Consider the following 10,617-nt stretch of genomic DNA (forward strand, 5'->3'; position numbering starts at 1 on the left):
CGCTCCGCACCGCTCCGCACCGCGCCGGCACTGCGCGGCCGGCCCCGGGCGAGGATGGGAGGAGGATGGACGTGGCCCGGCTCCTCCGGGAGATCAGGGCGGCGAGGGAGACGCTCCTCACCGGCGATCAGATAAAGAGCATCATCTCGGCGAGGCCGCGGGCAGTGCCCGCACCGAGCGCAGCCCTGCCCGAGTAAGGCGACGGTCCCTGTCCGTCCGGCTCCTCCCTCAGCCTCCGAGAGGTACGGTTATTTCCTTTGCGATGCAGCATATTAACTGGGGAAGGGCTTTGGATTTTACTGCAGTAAGAGGAGAACTAGAGGATACGGAAATAGATTTTGCCCAGGGTATGAAATCCACACTAAAGGAATGCTGTGTAATTCATCTGGATGTTTTTTCCTCTTCCTGCAACACTGATGTTGTTGTGATTTTAAAAAAAAAAAAATGATGACAGATGCTGTAACACGGTAACCTCTAGCACCATTCAGTTCTCCCAGAGGAAAAGAGAATCCTGAAAATCAAAGGCGATGTAAAGAATCCATTCAGATACAGAAAGCTTTACTATTTTTAGCACCTGTACTAAACCGTACCTTTTCAGCCGCTATTTTATATTGTTCACAGTAAAACTGTGTTATACTCTTCAGCAAATATAATTTGTTCTTTCATACAGATTGATTAAATGTTATCAACACCCGATGCTACCATCATCGATTCACATATCAAACATCTCTAAACCCGACTGAACTTTGAAATAAAATGGCAAAACAATCTTCGGCCATCAAATGTCAAGAAATTCAGGAGGAAAATTAGGTATTCTGTCACCTTGTACTTCTTAGGTATTGCAGAAATTTGGGAGGTTTATTTTAACCACAGGCCAGACGACTGCTGCAATCTGGCTGATCTACACAGTGATTCCGTGACACACGGCAGCTATGAACTAGATAGTTAAGCCAAGTTTATATTTGTGTTTGGCACAAAGCAGCCAGTGGATATGGACATAATCCTGTCACACAAATTCTGCAGTACCCAGGCAAAAAAGGGTTAGCGAAGAACATTGAGTGTTCGCTTGTGGATTAGCCAGATCTGGATTTTTTTCCACCACAGCAATGGCACGGTAAAATTCTCACAGGTCGGTATGTTACGGGGGGAAAAAAGAAACTTATTTTACTTGCTTCATAAGAGCTGAATTGAAAAGTTAGTTTTCTTAAAGTTGATGGCATCAGAAGAACCTACATAAAGCAGTAAAATATGCAAAAGGGCATGTATGGTTTCAAGTGCCATCTTGGCTTATGGCCACTTGCAGTAAAACTCAAGAGTCAAAAAGGGAAAACAACTTGCATGAGCAAAACAATCACTCGGGAATTAAATGCATGAACATATTATCTAAGTCAAAGATGAGCCCAAATCTCAAATGACCTCCCACGCTCTCAGGATTGGCTTAAAAAACCTTCTTTTAATAGGATAAAGAAAAGCAAACGCCCACATTTTCTTGCAAACACAATATGGTGTTTGACTAATTTTTTTTTTTTTCTAAGAATAAGCTTCAGGGCGGCACATTATGTCAAATAATATTTTTAGATAATATTTTAGATCAGGATTAAGCTTCCAACAGGCATGTCACTACTGAGTTGTCACATTTAATATGGGTGGCAGCATGTACTTGGGAGAACATGCCAATTTTTTTGTTCCTATAATAAGTAAATCTTAAATAACCTGTCCTTAGAGGACAAGGAAAAAGTTCTAGATGCGAATGAAGATGCTATTCGTATTTAAATGAATTGGGGTACTTGCTCTCGAACGACAAGGTGAAACCTAGTCGGTGACTAGACGAGGCAAAACCTTAATTACAGTAATTGTCAACTGGGATATATTCACGCAGCCTCGCAGAAGGGCTCCCTCTCTATACAGCTGTTCTTAGAAATCAAAAATACATTAAAACCAAAGAACCTTAATCAAACAAGGAACTTCGAACTGACTGCAATGCCTCTAATTTCCATGAAGTTAAGACAACCTACTTTGGAGGTAAGGTCTCAATAAAACTCATTAATTTATAGGGGAATTCCTCTACAAGTATGCTGGGGATAAGGATGCAGCCAACTACTTCCCATCAGCAGGGTAAGGGCTTCCCATCTACACGGTACATAAAATATTAACTCATCACCATCAGCTTTAACAAATCTATACGACACTAAAAAAATTCCAACTGGATATTTTTGATGTATCCATCCTATCTTCATCATTTGAATCTTTTTTTAAAATACTCGTATCTTTTTTATATTCCCTGTAGCTAGAAGAAGCTACAATTAAAAGAATGGACAAAGATGCAGAAGCATTGAAGGCGGCCAGAGCAGAACTCTGTGAAGCGAGACGGCAGTGGCACCACATGCAGATCGAAATCGAATCTCTCCATGCTGTGGTAAGCATCATAAAATGAAACTTGAAATCTCCTGGGAAAAAAAAAAAAAATCTTCTTGAATCTGCCACAACGCAGCAGAAATAAAACACACAGAGAAGTGCACAGCTTTGCCGTGGACTTCCAGCTCGTCACACAGAGCACTGGCCAACGAGCAAGAACCAGCCACTTGCTCACATCTGAGTATCGCATGGTTTGAGTCGGGATCCACCGTTCAATATACACGTTTTTATGTTCTCATGCCTGCCAAACACATATTTGCATGATACCCCCTCATCAAGCTCCTGGTCGTTCTGCCTAACCAATCCATGTCAGGTTTGTAACTTTTTTTGGAACGCGTGGGCCAAATTTATCCATTCACTCAGGATAAAATATGTGAGCAATTTACTGAACTCAGTAATACAGGCGAGCTACAAGAGCACACAGACCGCTCAGTTTTCATACAGCACTGAGCTGGGTGTCATTTTAACCGTACGGGTAAAACCAGAGATCTGTAAAATCAGTGGTACTGGATTGCTGGTACAACAGGAGGCTGCAATTTTTTATCCTATCTTAAATTATGACAGATTTTACTGCAAAATTTCTCCGCGAAAGCATTCTCTTGAAAGCTTTACTCCTGTTCCTAAAGAATATTCTTTAAAGAACTGACGTAAAAATACACTGATTGTGAATGAGAAGTATGTCTAACATCTTGACACATACTTTCCAAATCTTAAAATATGAGTTCAATTTCACAGGAAAAGGGTTTGGAACGTTCACTGCGTGCCACAGAGCGGCAGTACCACATGCAGCTGCAAAATTTAGAAGCCGAGATTGAATGCTTAGAGAAAGAGCTACTGGAAGTGAGAAGAGGTATTGGGAAGCAGCTTCGAGAGCATGAAATTCTCCTGAACACCAGGATGAAACTAGAGGAGGAGATAGCCACATACCGCAGCCTGCTTGAGCAAGAAGAGAACAGGTACTTGTTGTTTAGAGAAAAAAGCATTCAAATTTACCCTTTCAGGACTCTTTGAAATCATCATCAGAACTCTGAATACACAAACCAATCATTAAAAAATGACAGCGTGAAATCCTTAGAGGTGGTTTCATTGTAACTTCGCCGATTCCACACTTTCTGGAGCTCAGGGTACCTCCACAATGCGCCGCAGCTAGCAGCACGCTTCCGCATCCTCGCTCGGACACGGCACGTGGGCGTGGGTGTTGTACCCTAGTAGTGCCTGACGTGGGTTTGCTTTGTCTCAGACCACTGATGAAGCAAGTCCACAGGTGCGACGCTGTGGGAGGGGAGCTCACGTGCCCCTCGGGACAGAGGGCCATTCGCACGGGGAGCTCCCGCTGCTCCGCGCCATGCGGCGCGCGTTCCAGCCCACGAGGATGCTGTTTCAGAACGTGTTCCAGTGACATTTGCCTTGGCTGTAACTCTTCGCGTCTGCCCTTTCCCTGGCACACAAAGCCCCGTATTTGGAGTTGCAGACATGAGAGAGGCAGCTATACAAATGTCAACAAGGAGAGTCAGGAAAAGGCAAAACACCACATCTCGCACTCAGCACCGGTCACCAAACCAGGCACGCGATTCTGAAGTCTTTCGGTGGAATGTTGCCTCCCTCAGCCCTCTAGAGAAAATGTAGAGTTTCTGGCCTTGAGTAAGAAGATTCTAGACAGGGGAGTCATTTTCCCACTTAATGCTTCTAACTCTGTGAAAATAAACGCACACAATTCACTACTGATACAGAATTCTTCCTAGCACACAACAAACCAACTAAAAACTGTCCAAAAATGACGATGAAATTGCACAGATATTTTCAGTAACTTTCTCCAGTTCTATACTCAGAAGGAGAAGTCCTACCAAATAGTTACTACCATCAGACAGAACTTCTAGTAAGTTTTGGATTAAAGTAATTCAGTATTATTGGATGACTCTTAATAATGTTTATTTTTGCAGGTTTCGTTGCTCTACACCTGACCAGAAGGCTGACAAAAAGCCTACCACTAGCAAGATCGCCTTTACGCTGCCTTCAAGTGAGTTTTTAGACGCTTCCCCCTTAGGGGATTCTGGCCCCAAAGGAGGTTTTTAACTACTGACAAATTACTGGATATTATAAAAGGATCTTCATCCAACGCAGCAGGAGGAAAAATACCTCCAGGTCCTGTGCCCTGACCTTATTCTTCTGCATACCTAGTACATCTGCATTTTCTTTGACAGATGGTGTAAAGAAGGATGAAACTGAGAAGGTGGAACTGATGACAAAACAAGCCGTCCTCGATGGAAATGTTACGAAGGAAAGCGCCGAAGCTCATGGCACTGTACAGTAAGTTAAACACAATTTTGACAGAATAACGACTGAAAGTAAATAGTGGGCATTACACGACAGCAGCTTTGCGTTCTCCTTTCTTCTGTATCTGTTATCTCATGCCCATACAGCCAAGAAGCTCCAGAACAGTGAGAGTTGTTGAAGATATATTATTGCATGGCAGATTTTAACAATACATTAAACCTTAAAAGTTCTTTTTATTACAGCATTTACTTCCTAAGCTAACAATATCACGTGGATGCTTCTGATTTGTAATTTCTATTTCTGCTAAGAATGAAACTATGAATAATTCATGCAGTTAAGGTTGAAAGCAAAAGAGTCCGTACCATGTTTGCGCAGTCCCCCTCCCCGGGGTGTATTTATGCACATAAATTCAGGCTTGGCTGCTCTAACTTGCTATTTGGAAACTCCTACGTTTCACCAATTACCGAACAGGGAACGGAGAGCCTGGCTCCCGAGTGGACATGTGAAAGTCTGGTAGTATATACTCTTCACCTTAATTACTTTAATAGTAGTGGATTGCCTCATGCTCTTTAAGCTCTTTGGTAGACTAGCATTTGGACATTTAAACAAATTGTAGTGCACCGTGTCACTCGTACTCAACTGTCATCAGCCATTGAAAGTGTGTAGAAACTCGGATTAAAAATTAATGCCATCATGGGGTCCACCACAGACATTCCAGAGCTGAAGCGTGTCTTCCTACACGAGCGTTGCTCATCTGACGCAGGCACTCTGATTGCCACGGGGCTCCTTGCTGGGTACAGTTTACTCCACCTGAGTGAGGCCTCCCCCAAGTCGGACTTTTAGACCTGGATCCTGACACATAAAGGATTAAATCAATAGCATTTGGGTGCATAAATATTATTGAATCAGCTGGGGGGTTGATTCTCTGTATTTTACTTCCGTCCTTTTTCTCTTTTTTCATTTAATGTGTATCTACATTCTGACGTTTGGATCTGAACTAGATTTTTTTGCTCCCTGTTTCGAAGGCTTTGAGACGCAGGAATTCCGTCCTGCCCATTCTACTACAGAGGTTTCTTGCAAAGTTTTTGAGCTTGGATTCCAAACTTTCTCCTTGGAAACAAACTGCCTGATGTGTTTGGAGCAGTGGTGTCGTATCCATGTCAACTTAGAAGTACAAAAACAAAAATATAATGAACCCCCTCGCCCTTTATTTAGCTTTTCTGGAGAATCAGTCTGTGGAAAAAAAAGAAAAATTAGAGTGTCCCAGTACCCATCTAGAATAACTTGACACTTTATCCTGCAATTTCTCTCTCATTTTAAAAGCGGTCCCGAAAGCAGATAATTCATATTGCCTAAAGCATCATAAATACATTTGCTTTATTGTTTCAGGACAGAAAAAGTGGATGAAGTCATTAAAGAATGGGAAGGTTCTTTCTTTAAGGACAACCCTCGCTTAAGGAAAAAATCGGTTTCATTGCGCTTTGATCTGCACCTCGCAGCAATGGATGAAGGATGTTTGCACGCTAAAAAGAAAACTCTTCCTGACATTGAAGTCAGGCTGGTAATGAGGAGATCTTGCAGTATTCCTTCTATCAAACCTTAACCTACGGCAAATTAACCCAAAGTTCATCTCCAACAGGCTCTGGAAATAGACTGTAGGTGGACTTAACATGGCCTGCTGTCTTGCTACAACTACAAAATCTTACTGAGTACTTTAATTAATACAATAAAAACATACAGGTCTTTTAAAAGAAAGGGAAAAGAGCAAGGGCGTTAAGATTCCAAGAAACCTAACTTCTACTAGTTTTATACTCTGGGTGCAGCCCTTTAGTTTTCTCATTATTGTTGTTGTTTTCTAGACTTTCACCAAATACGACAAAAATTAAACTGTAACTTTATACTTTGACATATTCTGCCTTTGTAGAAGAGAATTTGTTTTCTCCTTCTGGAAATGAGAAATGCGTAATTCATTCTCTTAATTATTCAATATTGCATATATTAAATGACTGATGAATCCTTGTAATAATTTATAACACAACTGTCATACTTCTTGAAATATATTTTAAAATATCACTTTCTAAACAGCAAAAATAACGTACAAAGATGCTCTTAAACCACATAAACTTAACAAAGAATCTTGTTTTAAAAGTGGCTGGTATTTTTTAATCAATTTTTTTAGGCAACAGCTGAGCAAAGATGTCTTTCCCTTACATAATTATACACACATTTTTTAAAAGTCTTGTTATGAACAAATAATACTTTTGCCATATTGTTCCACTGATTTTGAAGCAGGAATTTCCACTGAAAATCAATCATTCTCTTACGTGTCCACGTGTATCCGTACTACAACTTTCTTAGCCATAGCAAGAAAAATCATACACTTCAATTGTTCAAATGTAAGGTGTCAACCGACCATTTCAGTGCTTGTATTTAATGGATTTTGTTTATTATAACTATGTGAATTAAAATATCTTCAACAAATTCCTCTTCTGACAAATATTATAAGTTATGCTCTTGATCTAGTGCGCATAAACAGTCACTGTTATACCAGGGTACAACTATGATTCCTTCAAATTAAATGGACAGAATAAGGGCTACATATTCCAAGTAAAATTCTACCATACGCATGAAGCATCCCCCACTACTACTCAAAGTAGCTACGGGCAAATGCAAAGTACAATAAATGATCTTGCATCAGTACACAGAAAAAAAACAGAAATACCAAATTTAGGCGAACTTCTTTATGAGACAAATTTCAAACAGAAAATTCAAACAAAATCATATTAATATCAGAACGATTGTTTATGAGAGTTTTTAAGAGGTGTGGATGTCACGAACTCTCGCCAAAATCATTGGGATTGCAGGAGCTCAGAATCTAGAAAAGCCATGGACCGTATTTCCTGGATTCACAGCAGCATGTAAAGATTAAGTGTCAGTATTTGCCTTATTACTTACGGCATGTGTTACAAAGACTGGTACTACAAATTCTCTCCGTGTTTAAGTTACGCTTCTATCTTTTGTTAATGCTGAGAACAATGCATTTAGAGTGCCCACCGTTCTGTATCTACGGTATGAAGCTGGCTAATTATCATTAACCTTAATACTGACCTGGTGTTGTTAATACTTGAGTATTTGGCATCCTGAATGTATTAGCCTGCTCTAGTATTTTCACTATGCAGCTTTTTTTGTGCTTATACTCTGTACATTTTACAATACTTGAATTAAACTAAGTTTTAATTGCTTTAAGGCACTTCAAACAGGGATACTAATTTACCAAAGTAAAATGATAGTACTACAATAAAAAAGGTTGAAAATTGAGTTTGCCCATGCGTATTTTGTGAGTTTTAATGTGTTTACCTTAAAAAGACACAACAGAGAAATACAAAAGGGAAGTTGTGAATAAGAGAAAAACTGTAGCACTGCAACCAAGCGTTTTCTAAGATCTCCTCTACAATAAGACACAAAATCACTAAGAATCTCTATCACAACATGCGAGTGTCCTCCTGCTAAAAAAATTACTTTTTTTCTGGTAAATCCAGTAACCCTGACTAGATCTGTAACCATCTGCAAACATCTGATGTAAAAGTGAGTTTCACTGTCTCAACCACCTTTCCAATGAATATACGTCCTCATTACAAAGCTTAGGGAACTGTTGCTAATTAAAACAGTTGGATAAGAGCTAATTATTTAGAGCCCCCTGGTTAGTACGGTGAAGTATAAACAATCCTGTTAAAACTACTTATGTCACTCAGTATATTAAAAAATGTACACAGGCAGAATGTTTCGCTATCACAACATGGAAATTAGGCAAATAGCAAAGTAAAAAAAACAAAAAAAAACAACAACAAAAAAGGAATACATTGCTGGCTTTGAAAAATAACAATTAGCATGGAAAGTGAGTATCAGTAAATGCACTTGAACACCACAATAAATATTTCAATAAGCTGCAGAAAGCTAGCATTTAATGTTATCGACATTAAGAGCGTTTTAACACTAGCAACAAAATCAAATTATTAATAAACTACAGATGAATGCATGAAGCCGTCAAAACCGGGGGGGGGAAAGTCTTTTGTCACTTTAACAACTATTTTCTCACATTTTCTTTACAAATGTTCTGCCCAGGTGAAACTGTAGCCTGAAGAGAGGTGTGGCTGGCTGGCTGGCTGAGGAATCTTCTCTATCCTTACATTCTTTTTATTATCAAATCGAAGGCACAGATTATTGTGCTGCATGTCAATAAATTTCCATTGTGCCCACAGACAGCACGCTGCGGGCAGATGAGGGCAGAGTCCTCGTCTTTATTTGTTTGTAAAAATGTGCTCGTTTAAGAGCAAAAGCAAACTGGGCTAGACAGACTGTAGGCATCAAGAATAAATGGGTTTAACTTGCAGCGAGCCAGTGTCACATTCAGTTAGCTTTCCTTTGTTTCCCCTTCTGCTGTCCTTTTGGGTTAGGTGAGTATCATCTATCCCGTTCAAAAAAATCAGGTGTTTCCACTACCTTCTCATGTTTGGCCTTCCTTCAGCTGCCAGTCACCAGATCCAGCAAAATCCTCCTTTATGGATGCTGGAAATGCATCTTATTAGCCACATGGCAGTATTTCAATACCGAGGTTTACGTTTTCATTTTTAATTCAGTCACTTGAACGATTTTCACTGTATAAAGAACTATAGACTCCTACACCGAATGCTGAGGTCTGAAATTCTTCATCACCCTCACACACTCAGAGCCACGTGGTGTTGTACGTTTGCAAGCTTTTTACCTCCGTGTGTGACACCTTCACAAATTTCTGCAAGAAATTGTTCCAGCCAATTCCACTGCTCCCAGGGTACTCTGTCATTCGTAACTCTCTGTGCTAAGCGTTTGATTAAATTCAAAATTACCATCCACACAGATTTAAAACCCTGGGTGGCCCCCGTTGCTCATTCCCCCAGCCCGGGCTGACCCGCTTCTGATGGCGCCGCTTCCTCCTCGCATCCTCCCGCCAGAGCCAGGGCCGCATCCCGCTCCCGCTCAACCTCTTTTGGAGGCGTTGCCCTTCCCAAGCCGCCATTTCAGCGCCGCCCTGCCCGCTCGACGCGAGGGACCCCCCAGCCCTGCCAGGGCCGCTGCCCTGACTCTACCGCCTGCCTTTACGGGATTTATTCAGGCGCAGAGGCTCCACCGCGGCCCTCTCGCCTCCCGGGTGTCACCGAAAACCGGGATAAAAACTTATCGACACCGATACGATGCAGATAAGCAGACGCTTCTTTATCAACGGCCGGACGCGTAGGGGAGCGCTCTCACCGACAACACGTGCCGGGCACCAGAATCATACACCTTCTACAGAACTTACTCATACATATTCATTAAGTATTCATGCATAAACATACAACTTCCAAGAACTCATGAACATATTCTCCTATTTCCGATTCTGCGCAGTAAAGGTTAGAGACGGCTCTGGGGTGTAACGGGAGCAGGCGGGCCACGGGTCGGTGGTCGCCATCTCCCCCAGCCGCCATTACCTTCTGCTTAAGGACACCGCTACGGTCACTTCCCTCAGTTCCCGTTAATCCTGGACCTTGACAACTACCTGCACTCTTCTAGTCCTCTGTGTGCGCCATCAATCCGTTCGCAAACCGTCCCGTGTTTTGTTACCTCGGCTCCCACCGCTCCTACAACGACGGCCAATCCCTCCGGCCTTGGCACGGGCTGCGCAGGGGATTTTAGAGCAGCCGTCTGTTGCCAGATTCAAAACCCAATAAATTTAAAATAAATGATTTTTACTGAAGCGTCCCTTCATTCTACACTTGTGTTAAAATCGAACACGATTTCATCTCAGTTGATGACAAACTCGGCACCAGGGGCCCGAGGCGGCGCCGCGCGCTCCCCCTGAGGGGAAAAAGGCGCCAAACGGCGGCGAGGCGCCGGCGGCCTCCGCCCCCCCCC

General features: G+C 41.9%; 1 protein-coding gene across 2 annotated transcripts; it reads left to right on the forward strand.

Annotated features, from left to right (window-relative positions):
* The first annotated feature begins 10 nt into the window (after positions 1-10).
* Positions 11-7,975, forward strand: KRT222 (keratin 222). Of its 2 annotated transcripts, none has more exons than XM_026864786.1 (6): positions 11-161; positions 2,288-2,416; positions 3,151-3,371; positions 4,356-4,432; positions 4,617-4,722; positions 6,079-7,975. In XM_026864786.1, the coding sequence occupies exons 1-6, from the start codon at positions 66-68 to the stop codon at positions 6,290-6,292; spliced, it is 843 nt and encodes a 280-aa protein (XP_026720587.1). In that variant the 5' UTR covers positions 11-65; the 3' UTR covers positions 6,293-7,975. The 2 variants fall into 2 exon arrangements, with proteins under 2 accessions (XP_026720587.1, XP_026720588.1); XM_026864787.1 differs by having other exon boundaries at positions 50-242.
* The last annotated feature ends 2,642 nt before the right edge of the window (positions 7,976-10,617 follow it).

Source organism: Athene cunicularia (genome assembly GCF_003259725.1).
Source record: "Athene cunicularia isolate RWA chromosome 27 unlocalized genomic scaffold, athCun1 chr27_part1, whole genome shotgun sequence".
NCBI lineage: Eukaryota > Metazoa > Chordata > Aves > Strigiformes > Strigidae > Athene > Athene cunicularia.

What these genes read in the sequence shown, in the direction of transcription:
- KRT222 (XM_026864786.1), top strand. Translation starts at nt 66, where the DNA reads ATGGACGTGGCCCGGCTCCTCCGGGAGATCAGGGCGGCGAGGGAGACG. An exon ending in TCGAATCTCTCCATGCTGTG is followed by an intron (nt 2,417 to 3,150) that starts GTAAGCATCATA and finishes TCAATTTCACAG; the next exon opens with GAAAAGGGTTTGGAACGTTC. An exon ending in CTTGAGCAAGAAGAGAACAG is followed by an intron (nt 3,372 to 4,355) that starts GTACTTGTTGTT and finishes TTATTTTTGCAG; the next exon opens with GTTTCGTTGCTCTACACCTG.